The 17,135-nt window shown below is 35.9% G+C and overlaps 1 protein-coding gene across 1 annotated transcript in view; it reads right to left on the bottom strand.

Moving 5' to 3' along the window:
- RP1 (RP1 axonemal microtubule associated) overlaps positions 1–17,135 on the bottom strand; it is a 161,297-nt gene that overhangs the window by 7,143 nt on the left and 137,019 nt on the right. The window contains exons 47-54 of the mRNA XM_058831135.1: positions 9,402–9,609; positions 7,754–7,813; positions 7,269–7,447; positions 6,501–6,723; positions 3,146–3,300; positions 2,939–3,014; positions 722–800; positions 214–499 (exon numbers count right to left, since the gene is read on the bottom strand). Of these exons, the coding sequence (XP_058687118.1) occupies positions 214–499; positions 722–800; positions 2,939–3,014; positions 3,146–3,300; positions 6,501–6,723; positions 7,269–7,447; positions 7,754–7,813; positions 9,402–9,609 (1,266 nt within the window). The remainder of the gene's footprint in view (positions 1–213; positions 500–721; positions 801–2,938; positions 3,015–3,145; positions 3,301–6,500; positions 6,724–7,268; positions 7,448–7,753; positions 7,814–9,401; positions 9,610–17,135) is intronic.

Genomic DNA, 17,135 nt, shown 5'->3' with positions numbered 1-17,135 from the left:
CAGAAGAGCAGCAGAGACAGCTAGATACAGTAGAAGTAAAATGTTCCTTGGTGAATCTGGTGAAAAGAAACACAGGGCGAACTGAGACTATACCTCATGTAGTGATGTGGAAAACAGAATAAATGCCTCAAGTTTTCTAAATAACTTGTGTAGATTTAATGTTTGCTTTTCCAGTACAGAAATGGACACAACCTGTAAAATCTGTGTACTCACCTTTCCTCTTTCAAAGGGGTTTTGATGCTCCAGTGACTGAGAGAGTTGAAATACCTCAGATTTGTCCTCACTCCCACATAAAATAATATGCACATTGGCATCAGTCCCTGCTCCCCTTTTGTCACCTGTGTACACTTTAATAGTATACTCTGTCAAATTTTTTACTTGACTTTCTTCTTTATTCAAGTTGTTATCTATGTCATTTTTTTGTTTCTCTCCTCTGAAAACAAAAGATCCCAGGATTTCTCTCTGTATTTTGGGCTTATTTGCATTCACAGAAAATTCTCTGAAAAACAGAACCACATTTTTTTTTTTTTGCATGTAAATAATATGTTAAATTAAAACAATCCTATGAATTTATGTGGAACAGCTAAAGATGGGCATATTTTTAAAATATCTATTGACAGAATCACTCTATGGCAGTTACTTTAATTCAGTGTCTGCTCAGTGCTCTCAACTATCATGCTATAAAAAAAAAAACATTACTAGCTTTACAGAATATACTTACTCATTCACTTCAAATACATAGATGGGATGGTCCTTTGCAGCTTCTTGCACATGCAATTTTTTAATGCCCAGTTTGCAGTCTGCAAAGAAGGAAAGAGAATATAGTGAAAATGTTCCATTGCATGACAAGAAATTAGATAGTGTTGTTCATATAATGGCATTCTTACTATATGAAAACTTCATTTTTTTAATTAATTTATGAATCCAAACAACTGAGTTGAAAGTGCTGGAATGACTACAAGATTATTTTTGTTCCTATTTGTAAACCTCAACTTAGAAATTTAGGAGTAAGCATTTCTTTTGTCTTAGTGAAGCAAAGGAGTGTTGTCCTCACTGTCTTTGGACAGGCATGCAGAAAAGATTCAGCATGACTCGGGCAGGCACATTTGAGAAGGAAGAGCAGAAATACACATCTGTTACTTCTTCCTCAGTGACTGGTTGACAAGAGGATTGGAGCAAAAAGAGCATCTCATTAAATGGCAGGTAGGAAGGGAGTTCAGCAGCTCACAGTATCCCTCTGCTGTTTGGGAAAGATTGCTCTCTGACTTCCACTCCTTTTTGAATTTTCTACTGGGGTTTGCATGGCCTGAGTGTCTTGCCACTAGTTAGTCATGAAGACTATTTATTTTCCCTTCTCTTCTATTATTTGTAGCTTCAGCCCTGTTCAAAACACTGCATTCCAATCTCTTCTACTATCCAACTCCCTTTAATTATATCAATAGGTTATAACCAGGCTTCTGTGTAGGAATCCAGGACATTGTGTTACACTCGTGACCTGCCAAGATAAGTGCATAGGGAGTCAGAAATTTCAGGAAGGGACCATGAGCCATCTGATCTTAAAAATTTGCTCTGATAAGGAATGAAAGCATAAATGCACTAGAGAACATTTCCTGGACTGATCAGTCCTGCAGGGTACATTTGACTTCAAAGAGATTTTATGGGGCTTGGGATTTTTGGTTCAAAGTCTTGGTCCAAACTAGTCTCAGTGCAAACAAGTGTAGTTACAATATAGACAGTCTTACTCATCTGAAGTGTTTTATCATCTAAGTAACTCCTTTGAAAGAAATATCTGCTATATATCACCCCAATCCTCTCTTCACAACACACACAGAGGTGAGGAGCCCAGTGTCCCTCCTTTGTGAGTTGTGTTTCCAAACATGAGTGGAAAAGTCTTGCCTGTCACTCTCTCTGTGGTGCCCTTTGGCTCCACACACCACATGCAGAGGCTGTCAGTCAGACTGACGGCTGTAGTTAACTTTCACAACTGAAGCTGTGGGAAACAAAAGCAGTGAGCTACACACCTTGCTCCCTACAGCAGCGTGGCAGGGCTGTCCCTCTCCTTCCCTTCCCCTCTAGAGTAACCCTAACACCATATCCCCCTGGGAATGACCACAGCAGCCTGTGCTGGAGTGTGGGATGTGTTGACCAGCCAATGTCACCACTGCCCCAATGTCACCTTACACACTTGGCTGAAATTGGGTGCTGTGCCTAAAAGGTTTTTATGAGGAGCCTCCAGATGAGCAAACAAACAAAAAAAAGACCAAGTGCAAAAGATAAAGTGCAAACATAGAACCCTTGTTTCCCTAGAAAACCATCTGAAAATGCTTAAGTGTGATTCATAGTAATGTTTTGCAATTATATAGAAAATTTCATTAACAGATTTCAAAAATTGATATAATTAATTCTTTGAATGAGTAGCATGACTGGAATCCTACAGATATAGCGGAGAGATGTTGAGGTCAAGACAATTTTAAGGAAGTTCAGTGACAAAACTTGCTGACTGTCAAGCAGAGGTAAAATTTCCCTCTGAATGTCACAGGGAGAAAACAGAATTAGGGGGAAAACAATAATTGAATCACAGAAGGAAAATTAAACAATACCTATTTTTTACTGGAGTTATAATTATTCTCCTAGATAACTTATTAATAGAGCATGTATTAAGTGCAGAATATAATTATATTCATCTAAATTTTCTGTTATTTTTTCTTGTATGCAAGGGAATAGTTTACTTTCCTGATGCAATAATGTTCTAACCTTTAGATCCCAGGATTTTAATTTGTCAAAATGCAGGATTTTGCTTTATAAAACACTACCCTTTAGAAAAAACAGCCAAAAGTAATTATTTGGGATTTAACTCTGCCAGTGACTCTGTTGTCTTTACCAGGAGGCTAGCACTGTAATTTACATGACTGACTTTAGAAAGTAAAAAGTACTTTACCTGTTTTACTGCTGATTAAAAGAACAATTTTTTCCAGTTCTCCCAAGTCAACAGCCTCCATGATAACTAGAAATGACTAAAATAAAATTATTCAGTATTGTAATATAAAACCATGTTACTTAACTGTATGGGAAAATTTGAAAATAATATGTAGGAAGGACAAGAATAGATAAAGGGTGAATTTTAAAATATTTCAAGACAGAGTACCTCATTTTTCTCTCCCTGCTGTATATTCTGCAATGACTGGAGAAGGGATCTATCCCCTGTGTCACCATGAGTACCATATATACACACAGTCATATTCACTAAATTTCTCTCATTCAAAATATTTCTTGAAAATACTGTTACATGATATGTAACCACTGCAATATCAAGCAAAAAGAGATCTTGTTAAGACTGTGCCACAACCTTGTACAGCTATTTGACAACACAGCATTCACAGTCAGATGTAATTAAAATTCAAGCACTTGAAATTAATAGCAAAACTCAAAATTTTTGCAATTTTTTTTCCTCATAATTGTTTTCCCACCATCTCCCAGATCTGAAATTTGAGAAGAGAGGCTGGACCAGTCCAAAACAAAAGTGAAAGGATTGCATTTGGAAGGTTTGATTCTTGGATCACTGTGTCAAAGAGCAGCAAGAGTGGACCTGCCCCACAAGAGTGAACAAGGTAGAAGCTGAGCACAACCCCAGCTCAGGCAGTGCCCTCCCTGACCAGGTCCCACAGCATGAGGCAGGCAGGGCTGTCAACAGTCCCACGTGCAGCAAACAGTGAAAAAGACCTGGGATCCATCCTGGTGATTGTGCTGGGGGCAGAAGGAGAAAAGGGCAGAGAGAGGAATGAGAACAAGGCTACAACATAGGTCCAAAGTCTGTGCAGAAGAGGGGGGCAGAGAGAGAACTAGAGAAAGATGTACATATGATGTAGCTCAGGCATGATCTGACTGGGACATCCTCTGCCCATCGGGGCTGGGAGTTCTAGGTGAGTCCAAGCAAGGCAAGTTAGATCTGTACACTCATACACTGATACACTGGAGTCAAGTGGAGAGGCTGCCTTCATGAACTTTGGGTCAGATGTGGATAGCACCGGGAGAGTCCATTGTACAAAGGAGGGCAATTGAGGGAGATTGATGTAGGCAAGGGGTAGGAGGGCTAAAATGCTTAAATAGTGGTGCCATTGTTTGGGTGATGCAATCAGATCACAAGTGTAGCAACCAAGCTTTTATCTCTCTAGTGTACTGAATAATTTGGAAAGAGGAAAGATTAAAGGAATCCCTGAAAAGAAGTTACATACATAACATATACGAATAACATATACGAATGTTACAACTCCATTAATTTTATAAAATTCTAATTATTTCATAATATCAATATGAAGTACAGCTCTCTGTTAAATTTATGGGAATAATCAGCTTGAAAGCAGCATATTAGGTTTTTTCCAGCTTTTCAATATTTAATTGTTTTGCCTTAAAAACTACAGTAGTGCAAAATTGACCTTCTGAACAGCCCTGTGTGTGAGAGGAGGAGAGGGACAGCACCATGTCACCCCTGGGGATTCCTGAGACATCTCAAAGGAAGGTACAGTAAAGGGAAACTACTTATGTATATACTCAGCTGGAGGCCTCTGCTCATTAAAACACCCAAAGGCACAAGTATGCACTGCCAGATCTCGAGGGTCTGTACTCTATCAACTGCATTTTGATGGCTTCAATTAGCCATTAGCAAATGCTTCATCACAATCCCAAGAAGAACATTTTTTAAAAAAGGAAAATATAACTGAGATAAAATACTAAGGCACTCTGTGAATGACAGAGCTGTATCTGAAATTTATCACTTGGCTTCTGGTTATGGCGAGTGTGATTAGCTGCTTTCCAGTCCAATTAATACAATACTGGTTTTTCTTTTAACTGAGAAAAAGGAGAAAATAAATTAGTTTTAGAAAGCTGTCAAAAAGCATATCTGATTTTCACAATAAATTGCAAGTAAATTTGCCTGTAAAGATCACTTTGAACTTCACGTGTGCCACCTGCTGTGGAGCTGCTTAAAGCTCTCTTGGACATAAATGGCAAAGATTTGGGGGAATCGCTGTCCTAGTTTTTTTTCTTCACTGGTTACAAATCCCTCCTTGAAGATATCTAAAGCATGGATGGAAAGAAATAAAAACCACTGAAATGAGCTATTTAATTTGTTTGTTCTTTTACCTAAACTTACTGAGAATATATATATTCCTTGTTTGTGATTTTTTATTTTTTGATTTCAGAATATTTACAAAGAATAAAAATATTATTCAAAAAAACCAAAAAAAGCCCAAAAAAACAAGAATGGGGAAATTATTTTTTCAACCAAGAGGTCAGTGATAGAGACAGAGCCAAGGTCACAAGGACTCCAGTCTCACTGCCCCTTTATCATCCATGCTGCATTTTTCTCTTCTCATTTCTGTGTGCTTATATCTGTATCCTGAATACTTCTGCATGTGACAGTGATCAGTCCTTTTCAAGGGGTGCACTCATGTGCTTTATGTTAATCTGAAGCTCCTCTTTGTTTCAGTCTTGGTGCAGGAGATGAAAATCATGGAGCCCTGTTCTGTACCCATACTGTGTAAGTGGTCAAGTGAAAATAACACCTCTAAGCAATATAAAATCTAAAGCCTAGATACAAACTTTAGATTTTCAATTGCAGGCAAATTATACAAAAAAACCCCAAACCTCAATCTCTGTTACTTCTACTGAGATTATTTACATAATTTTGGATGCACTCAGAGACCTCACTGAAACTGGGCCATAAGCTCCAATCCAAAGTATGTTGGTGTAGTTCATTTTATGTCTACTTCAGCTCACTTTAGATGAGTTAATTTTTTTACCCAAATAATTATTTTTTTTTCCTGCAGAAAACCCAGGCACAAATTACTTGAATATTAAGTATCATTATTTCATCTATTAATTAAGTTAGTATTTGTTCCATCATATGGCAGCATTCAGTAAGGATCACATTAAGGAACAGGATAGATTTTAAGTGAAAGGATTTCTTTTATTTTACTTAACCAAGGTGACAAATGTAAGAACTGTTCAGCTAATTTTAGGAGGCATAAATATTTGGAGTGTATAAAGGTAATAAAGCTGAAGCTTATATGTAGTTTTGAGTTGTTATTTACTGAGAATATTTGTTTGGAATGTGCAAACAAACAACAAAATCACTTAATAGTAAATGAGCTATAAAAAATCATGTTGTTAATGTCAGTAATATGAGCAGCTGAGGACTAAACAAAATAGGTTGGAAATATTATAATATTGCAAGAAAATTATATTTCTTATAAACTGCTCTTTGTAGCATATAATAATGATTCTGTACAATCAAGTGAATATTGCATTTCCCACTCTATGGCACAGAAATTAAGCTGAGTGGGTAATATTTTCCTTCATACATTTTAAATTCTTACTGAGTCTCCGTGAATCATTAAATAAAGACAATAAAAATTTCTGTTTTGATAAAGGTTTCTACTGTAATACTAGGACATGTTAACCTCCTGAACCACTCTACTGCTTTGAAATAGATTTATACCCACCAGAAAGTGCTTCTTTTAATGGCCACTCTATAGGGAATTCAATCCACCTGTCTCCATTAGGAGAAAGAGGAAGTGTTTTATTTATGGTGAGACTAAAGGTATCCAGGGTTGATGTGTTCTGTATTTTAAAGTGACAAAGAGACAGCCGGGATACGTCGTTTTCCAAACTCTGCAGACCAAGTCTCACTTTATAAAGCATTCCCAAATCGGATGGCAAATATATCTAGGGATCAACAAAACAATGAGTTAGCGTCCAAACAGAGGAATACTGATAAATGCATAGGTAGTTTACAGGAAGAGAGGAAGCTGCCTCTGAAGGAATCAGCACAGCCCTGCACCTATTTACACCAGTCTTGGTGCTAAAAGTCCCATTCACTTCAAAAGCAACAGAACCAGATAGACTGTAGGCACTTAAGGACATTTTAGCTTTATCCTCTAGGGGCATTCATTGTAATTGTTCTATCAAATTCAAATTCCATACGACAATGATTTCTAATGTGAATAAGTAATGTTAATGCCATTTAAAATGATATGCATTATTAACTATGACTATTTGCTGGGGAAAAAAATAATATACTTGATCATCATGAACTTGAGAAAGCCAGAAATTAAAAATGAAATCAGGCATGCAACTGAAAACTTCAGCTCTGATTTTCTTAAATATTTAAATAATACTACGTAAAATATTTACAACACTACTTGATTATTTCTCTTTAAAAGGAAACTCAAGAAAAATTTAAATATAGGCAAATAGATATATTTTTTTACATCATATGTTATTTGGTTCTCGCTTTGATGTTCCACTTTGTTTTCCATGGAAACTGGATTTGACTTGCCGTTGCTTCCATAAAAAACCATAACCATCTTGGATATATTTTCTGACAACTTTTCAAATTCTGATTTTGTTTCTTCTTGATGCTTTTTGAAATAAATCCTCCATTTGCCTTCTGAACAAATAAAATAAGGAAAATAAAAAGGAAAAAACATTAAGGATGTTTCTGTTTTCATATATTAACAAAGCTATCTGACATAAAATTTCTAAGACATGCTTTGTTCTACATGGGGAACATTATTTTATAAGCATGTCACCTGGATATTGAGCAGCTCCCCAAGTTTATTGACATTTTTTACTTAGAAAGGAGAAAGTATTGTCAATACTAGTAAGCATAATGACATACTATGATGAAAATATTCTCATATTATTATTTCAGAACTGATTAATAAAACAGTCAATGTAGTGACAGAAGCTATACCTGAATTCATTTGCTGTCTTCCTAAAGGGCAGGCAGATGTACTCCTCCTCTCCTGAACTTCTAATTAAAAAAGATCAAATTAATATTTTGTTGAACAGTGTCTCTATGATAATAAAGGTCTGTATTCCTGTCTAGTGAGGCAATTGGCTGAGCATTATATCATTTAGATTTAAGATTTAACTAGGAAATGTACAGTGTGATTTTCTATTTAAGCATCATCTAAATATCATCCCATTACATAAACTGTCTCTAAGGCTGGCTCTTTACTAGGAAAATGGTAGTAACATGAAGATTCAAATATTTTTTATTTTAAAGCATTTCTGTTTCATTTTTACAATTTATGCTCTGGATGAATGAGCACTAATTGGATGTCTTTAATGCCCCTTCTAGAGGCTGGTGTTCCTCCCACAGATAATAGTCCCCATTGATTTCATTGGGATTTGGTATAGATCAAAGCTGCTTGTAAACACGAGGTAGTGACCTGAACCGAAAACAAGACTCCTTTTGAGTTCATAACCAAGATTGGATTTGCCAATTATTGTATTAAGAAACTCACAGGAACATTTGTCCAAATCAATGAAGTCTAATAGAAACAGAACTAAATATTCCCTTTTTTTTTTTCAGAGAAATCCCACATACAAACTAAATTAAAGCTGAAATTATTTGCTTTTGCACACTAACAGTTTCCTCCTTTACTTTCTGTTTTCAAATGATCAGAAGCTAGAGATCATACAGCAGAGGAAATTGATTGAACTAGGATCTTCTCCAGCCTCGAGAGGCTATTGCTGGACAAGTGCCAGGAAATGCTCAGGGAGTTAAGAAGAAAAAAAAAAAACTAGAACATGTTTTGTAATCCAAGGACTCATCTCAGTCAATTAACTTCTCTGAGAGGCAGGAGAATAAATACATCTGTCTCAGAGATACACTCTGGGCTTTGGTGCCTACTGATCTGGTTGCAGGGTGTTGCAGTTCCCCCCAGGGTGCACACCAGATTGTATTGAAATCCATGCTTGGACTGAAACCACGGCACAGGGAGGGAGGAAGGGAGGGAGGCTGTACATTCCCTTCCTGTCGTGACAAAGAGCCACAGGCAGTGGGGTCAACATTGCTCCTCTGTGGCCTGATTACTCACATGGTGTCAGTCAAAAGTATCTCCAGTTTCTGGCAAAAGCTGTCCAAACAGTGTAGCATAAATAATGTAAATTAGTCATCTTGAATATAATGGGGACATTTTCTCCACTACTTAAACAGAGTTTTCCCCACTTTTTTACCTCATTTTCACTCTGCCTAGCAAATAATTGTTATTACAAGCCTAAAAAATATTTTGCAAGTGTAGAAGTAACATTTGGAGAAGTAGGAATCTGTAAAAAGGAATAGGACAAATTTGTTGGCATTTACACCACTGAAAATCTGGAGTAAGAAAGCAGATATTATCCTCAGCAAATAGTGGTTATTAAGTGGTACTAAATCACAAAGTGTTCAGACACATTAAGTCCCTGTATAATGACAATGTTCTTCTGGAATATTTTAAATCACAATTTCTTTGTAGAAGCAAATCATATAGCTGCATTCTCCAGTTTGGAATGGATTTGTTAGTGGATAATAGTTTGAAGATAGTGTTGAATGATAGTTTGAAGATAGTGTTGACCTGTGGCATCCAGAGTTACTGAGGCAGATCTTTTTCCATCACGTCTATCTTTAAGCCATGTTTGAGCCATAAACAATGTTTCTGTCCCTGAAGATGCTGACTCTTTCACAATAATCTTCTCCAGAAGCCAGTCAGAGCCTCTCCCTTTTTCAACAATTATCCTTTGCAGAATACCCATATCTACTGCCTCCACTTGAAAAATATCCACCTGAAAAATTCAGAATCAGAAGTCATATGGGAACAGAACCATGTAACTAAATTATCAGTGTATTTTGAGGTATGAAAATCAGAAGAAAATCAGGATTTTTTTATTAATTCAATCAATACCAACAGAACCAGAGATGAAATGTTTAAACATGCTAAATGCCTACATTAAGAAGTATTTATTCCCTTTGTGGTTCTGCAATTTACAGCTAAACTACCTCTTTGCCCACGCTGTTGCTTATCCTCAGTTCATGAGAAATTTTCTTTCCCAAAATTGATGTTCAATGATCTACAGGGAATATATTTTAAACATATCTTACTCTCAACAAAATAAACCCCAAGGGTTATTTCAGGAATGAAATACAGAGAATGGGAAGGGTAGAAATGAACATCATAAAAAAAATATCTTAGGAAAGAATGACAAACTTGGTTCCAGATTTGGAATACCTTGTAGGATTAGTTTCAATATAAGTAATTGAATTTAAGGAAAAATATTAAATAAAAGTATGTTGAAATAAGTTCTGCTATTCTCTCTCAGTTAAAAAAGCCACAATATTTTTACAATGTTTAGAACACTGAAGTGAGATTCCTAAAGGAAATTGTGATATATCAGACATTCAACACTTTCACAGTATGTAATTTTGGCTTTTTGTGAGTGTTACACTTATTTCCTGTTTCCTTGATGGAAAAACAGATATCAAATTCTTGACACAGACACTTTCCACATTTTTTGCTTCATAGATTTATGAATTATCATCTCATTTCTACTGGGGATGACAACTGTTAAAATCTAGTGCTATTTGTGATGGAATTTCCAGCATGACATAAAGATGCAAAGATGGGTTTGAAGGGACTAGGTAGCAATAATGATGAAAACACTTGAGTCATGAGAAGTCTTGAAGTCTTCCTGACGTCATTTGCACTGAAGCTGCTCTGCCAGAGCAAGAGGGCAGCAACCCTTAAAGGCTTATGCAGAGATGAAACAGAGAATAGCAGTTCTCTTGCTCCACCAATCACAGTTTCTTTCCTGGACAGGTTTTCCAGCTGAAGAACTGATGAAAGATTTGTGTCACAAAGATGAGCCTAACCAGCTTGCACCTTAATAAGACACAGCATAAGCTCAAATATTGAGCTTTAAATTGCAGATAATATATGACCATCTGCTTTAAAAAGAATCCACAGAAACAGAAAAAAAAAAAAAAAAAGTGTTCTTCAACTTTCATTTGTTTTTCATTAATATCTGCACATCTGCACAGGTGAATCTGAAAGTGTGTGTGTTTGTGAACCACACTATTAACAGTGTCCTAAAACTAATAATCAACCTGTTACTGATTACTCTATAACTTCTAGAGAGAAAGGTCATATTAGTCAAAACTGCTCCAATGTACCACCTAATCATCACACCTGCATTATCACTCTTAAGTTACCATGTAAAATGGGAAAATGAGACAATGATATTAAGGAAAAAAAATAATCTGAAAGAGGCACTTAAATAGCTATACTTCCTCTCTAGGAGTCAAGGTTATCAGCGGCTTAGTGAATTTAACAGCAGAGCAAATACATTGGAATGGCTGAAATTCTAGATGGAGAGCAGAATTGCAGGAAGAGAGGCTCCTCTTAATGTTTTCCTTAGCTAAATCAAAAATATTGAGGTTTAGTGTCAACACAACCATTTTATTACCTATTGGATTAACTTGATGATTAAATGCCATTAATTTGAACTCTTAATTTATCTTAATTGTGATATTAATTTGATCACTCCTTTATTCCAGCTTTAATTCGATTGGCAAAGTTATACCACCATGCCTGAATAAAATGAATTTGTTACACTTATTAAATAAAATGTATTTAAAATATACACAGTTAGGAGATGACTGAAAAACACAGACTGAAGTAAGAAAAATACAGATCTCTGTGTCTGTCAATAATAAATTATTTTAAGTTCACAAAATGGGAAAATTTATCCTAAAATTGCTGCTAGTTTGTGAAAATGATTATGCTTATATTAATGCATGATTGTTAAGGTTTAACCCCAGGAAGTATCCAAGCCCCACAGAACTGCTCGCTCAGCCCCTCACCAGCAAGATCAAGGAGAGAATGAGAATGGTAAAAGCTAGAAAATTCGTGGGTTGAGATAAAGTTTAATAGAGAAAGCAACAGTCATACACACAAGAAGGGCAAAACAAGGAGTTAGTTCAGTGCTTCCCATGGGCAGGCAGGTGTTCAGCCATCCACAGGAGAGCAGGGCTCCAGCACTCGTAGCAGTGACGTGGGAAGACAAACACCATCACTCCAAATGTCTCTTTTCCTCCTTCTTGCCCCAGCTTTACATACTGAACATGATTCCACATGGTCTGGAATATCCCTTTGGTCAGCTGGGGTCACCTGTCCTGGCTGTGTCTCCTCCCACCCTCCCATGGACCTCCAGCCCCCTCACCAGCGTGGCAGCACAAAAAGCAGAGAAGGCCTTGGCTCTGTGTGAGACCTGCTGAGCAACAACAAAAACAGCTCTGAATTATCAACCCTGTGTTCAGCACAAACCAAAAACAGAGCCTCACTGGGAAGAAAATTAATTCTACCCCAGCTGAAACACACACAATTATATTACTGCAAACACATGAGAAAGCTCTTGTCAGGTACTTGTTAGAATAATTTCTTTTTTAGTGAAAAGAGTTTTCCAGAAAATGACTAATTTAGTGGCATGATCATCAGCATCTCCAAAAAAATCTGTTGTCAGCGATCCATCCTTGGAAAGGAGATTCAGGAATATAGGAAAACTACAGATAATATTCTGCTGGGTTCTAGACTTGTGCTGTCTCCAGAAGGATAGTTGGGTCTGACTTGCACCAAGTTTGATGGTTAACAAACTCTTAGTATGTATTAACTTAATAAAGTTAATGACTTAATAAATCAGGGGTGTCATGTGCTGTGGGTTATCTATGACCTGGAGGATCCAGCCACAGATAAAAGCAAGTTAGTATATATAGTTAACACACAAAAGGTTTTCCAATTCCTTTTTCCTATGAAAATAAGTATATTTTGATGGAATAAACATTTGTGAAAAAAAAATTTGATGTTTGGTTTGTGTTAGACACACTACTTTATTATTTGTCAATGTGCCATTTTAACAAGCTCACCTTAGAGAATGCAAAATCTCAGAAATCCATGGTCAAATCTTCAGACTATTCAAACATCTAATAAACTGCAAGTTAAGGGACTATTAAATAGACTAGAAATTGTGTCATCTGGGGTAAACTCACTTTACAGACAAGATTACATTCTCTCTTTATGTGTATATTTGAAAACCTACACAGTGTAATGAGCTTTATTGTAGTCAAGAGACCAAAAAAGAACAGAGAAAGAGCAGCAAGTATAATGGTTAGAGCTAAAAACAATTGGCTAGAGATAATTTATTTGCTAAATTTAATTCACTTTTCTCGTCTCAAGATGTCTGCAAACAGAGAGATTATTACTTATCTTTCGTTCTAATTTTATGAAATTCAATTATTATTAGCAATTTAACTAATATTTTGTATATTCATCTAAAACCATGGATTAGACATAAAATTTTCTAAATACTCAAGCTGTTGACAGGTCTTGTATGTCACAAGATACTCTATCTTTTATTTGACTTACAAAAGGGGACCTTCTAAATTACTAGAGGGTTAATTCTTCTGCAAAAAGAGAAAGAGGGAGGAAGGAAATACACAGAAGGTAAGCAAACCTATAGAATATGAAATTTATCTTTATAATTTTCCTCTAGGAAAAAGATGTTAATTGTTTTTCAGTCACTACTAGCAAATTAGGTTTGAACGGAGAAAAGTCACCTTAAATAATGATAATAATACATACTGTCTAATTCAGCAGAGCTTATATTGAATTTTCTCAGAATAACATTGAAGCAATTTGTATGTATGTACAGCCCACTAAATTTTCTTAATTAACATTGCCAGGAGAAAGAAAGATATTTTCCCAGTCTGAGCACCTAAGAGTGACAACAGGAGAGCCATATATCCTCTGTGACCCAGAAGAGCTGCCCTAGCAAAACCAGAATCAATACTTTTCATACTTCTTGTCCAAGAAAATAAGGACTAAAAAATTCCTTTATAACAACAATTCCAGCAATCCTTTCAGAATATTTGAAGTTTGGGCTTTTTCTTAACTCTTTTTCAGATTTTCTTCAAATGTTTCTTTATTTTCCTGAGAGCCATGCATTTTGAGCCTTTTCTTTGAATCTATGACCCAGTTTATTATGACTTTATTCAGTACTCTTCTGTGTCAGTGCTGGCAACATATCACTGTCTGCAGCAGCTGCAATAGCTCTTGTAACAGAAGAAGCATTTGAACAGTCACAGTGCAATATTTACCTTTAGAAATGCCAATCATTTTACAGGCTTGGTATTGAGACTTGATGGTTGGTTAATGACGATATTCCCAGAAGAACTGAAATTGGCAAGTCAAGACACACCATATGTTTCATTTCATCAACCTGTATGTACAAGTGATTTCCCATACTGCTAATGTTAGTATCATTTTAATAGGCTTTTATTGGAAAAGGAGTCAGAGTGTCTAGATAAAGGACCTTTTCTATTAAGCTTAGCAAACCTATTGATTTGCTGCCTGATTATTTTGATCTCACTTGTTAATCTGGAGAAACTCCACTGAAAACAAAGGAGTTTTAACAGAGGCAGGCAAAATAAAGGTGGCCCCTGTAACACTGAGCACAATCAGAAACAGTGTGCGAACATTCCTGGAAAAGAAGAAAAAAAATTACTTTTTCCCTTTATGAGCTCTTCCAGCTGTGCTGAACAGAACCTCTCCACCCTGTCCCAGATGCTTGTCACACCACTGCCTTCTCCTAGATGGATATAATCACTTTTTTAGTTGTGCCAGGATAACCACAAAAGCAGCACCACAAATATTTTATCAAGTTAGGCCAAGTGAAAAAGCTAAAATCACTAATGATATTAAGTGTTCTAACTAAATAAACATTTGGACAGAGCAAATGTATGTCACTGTGGCAGCAGACTTGAGAGGTGGAAATATTGAGTGGCAAGCAGCAGTGATAACAAGCACTGTTAGCAGTACTGTCTTGGCTCAGCTCAGTGGAAGGATGAACAGTGCCTCTGACTGTGCCCTCACTGCCTTGTAGTGTTCTGTACAAATGCTTCTTTAAAAATGGGTTTTCATGCATCCAAAGAAGCCGACCCCGAATTTCCTTCTAGACTTGCACTTTTGCAAGCATAGTTTTGTATTATGTTAAATTCTCAGCTATAAATTCATTGAAAATTTTTATCTCTGCAACAGTAAAGTAGATTATAATGAATGAATCATTAGAGGTTTCTGATAACCCACATTTATCATAGTTTATCAATTCTCAACAAGATTAGTGAAGGATCCATGAAAGAATAGGAGTAGTAAAAAACCCCAATATATTTGCCCTGCACTGATCTTCTGTTAATAAGCTTAGTATAACTGGAAAGAAATATTTTTGAAATGAGATTGCTATGCAAAAACAGCAACAAGAATAAGAAGGGATAGGGGCATCTTATAATGATCAGTAACTATGACCATTCTGCTAACTAGTTAAAGACATTTCAATCACATTCATTAAGTAAAATGTATTTAATAAGATGCAAAAGGACTTTTGTCCTTTAATAAAATGCAAAAGGACTGTGGCTGATGATACATAGATCAGTATCACCAGCCACATCCAAATCTGTAATCATAAATTATATCAAACAAAAGAGATCTGAAAATGAAACCAAAACAACAACAAAACACAAACAAACAAAACAGCCATCACTTTAGACAGATTCAATCCCATCTGATGCATCCTGACTGTTGGATTGATTTAATAACAGTCCAAGTCTGAGATCTGGTTTAACAGGCAAAAAAATAGGATGAATGTAATTTTCTTCAACCTCAGTAATGCATGTCATTGTATAATATTTTTATTAAGACACTATAATCAAATATAATAACATAATAATAAAATGTCTAACTTGTATGTCTCCAAGTACAGCTGTAAAAAGAGAATATTTTCAAGCACATTTCATTGCAGTGGAGCCAGTTAATAAGCTTATGCTCTTTAGTATTTCCATGATTTATCTGGAAGAAAACAAGATTTCAAAGATTATGCAAATACAGTCTCCAGTTATGACACTTGAAGAAGTAGGGTGCTAAATTGAAGAGGGCTCTGAAAAGATTTGTGAGAGTTGATAAATCACTGGAAAATCTTCCTTTCAGTTAATCAAGCAGAATAATCTATTTAACTTGTCAAAGGCGCATGATTTTTTTATTGTCATAAATACTGTCAAAGGCAGTAGAAGTTTGGTGTAAGAGAACTATCCAAATTAGTAGTCAAAAGTGTGACAAAATTCAGTTCCTAGAAGTTAACGTTTGACAAATTTAGGCAGAAAATAGTGTGACTGTCTAAAAGAAAAAAAAAGTATCCTTGATTTTCGGAACAACTTTCCAGCTGGATTTAAACTTCATCACTGGTGGCCATTCATTTGGAGTTAGACACATTTTCTAAACTATTTAATGAATTGAATTAAATTTAGTTTTTGCTGCATTGATGAAAATGATTGAATATTTTATTTCCTGAAAAATGCACACCTGTATTAACCATAACTATTTTAAGATTTTTTATAAATCTAGCTAATAAATTTAGCATAATTTTACTTTAAAATTACCTTGTTTATCAAAACCCTGAAATGAACAGGGCATAAAATTCACTTACCCAACTTGGCCTATCTAAAATAAGTCTGTATAATAAGACAATTTCCTGCAAAGAAAGCAGCAGACACTCTCTGAGGTTAACTAATTTCATTTTAAGATAAATGTCCAAATGAAGAGAGAGGATAACCATTACTTCCTTTCTGCAGCAGATGCTTAAGCCATCATGTTAGAACAAATGTGTATAATACAGGCAAATAAAACTAAGTGAGATACATTTCAGCTGTAGAAATGTCACTTATGTGATTTATTTTTAAGATCTATATAGACAGAATGAAATACTCCCCTCTTGCAGTTAATTTTAGCATTAATTAATTTTGCCCAGTTTTTAATTTTTTTGCGACAAAGTTTTACATGTTTTCTCACCCTGCAAGAATATGCCATGAAACCAAAATTAATTACTCACACAGCTCTAAACGTTGGCCAGTGCTGCACAGCAAGCTGGGTGATTGCAATGGGATGTTCTGGCTGTCCCTTATAAATCTCTCAGTGACTGTTACCACTGACTGGGAAATGCTATCCTGGAGGCATCAATGAGAACTTCACATGACTCAGGTATTTGCTGCTGTCTCCTAGGACTGTATAAAGCTTTAGTAATGTTCTTTCTGCATTTCTCCTTGCAGTTTCTGACAACCTTCACCAGTCTTTCCTTCACCATGGTGGTATTCCATATTTTCCTAATTCCCATCTGATTAATCCTTCTGCTCAATGGATTTAAACATGGTGCAAACAAAAGTAGCAGTCAAGTGGCCAAGGTGAGCCACTCTGGTGCTGGCACAATCAGCAGCT

The sequence above is a fragment of the Poecile atricapillus genome, chromosome 2 (assembly GCF_030490865.1).
Source record: "Poecile atricapillus isolate bPoeAtr1 chromosome 2, bPoeAtr1.hap1, whole genome shotgun sequence".
Lineage (NCBI taxonomy): Eukaryota > Metazoa > Chordata > Aves > Passeriformes > Paridae > Poecile > Poecile atricapillus.
This window is presented reverse-complemented; position numbering and strand designations above follow the sequence as displayed.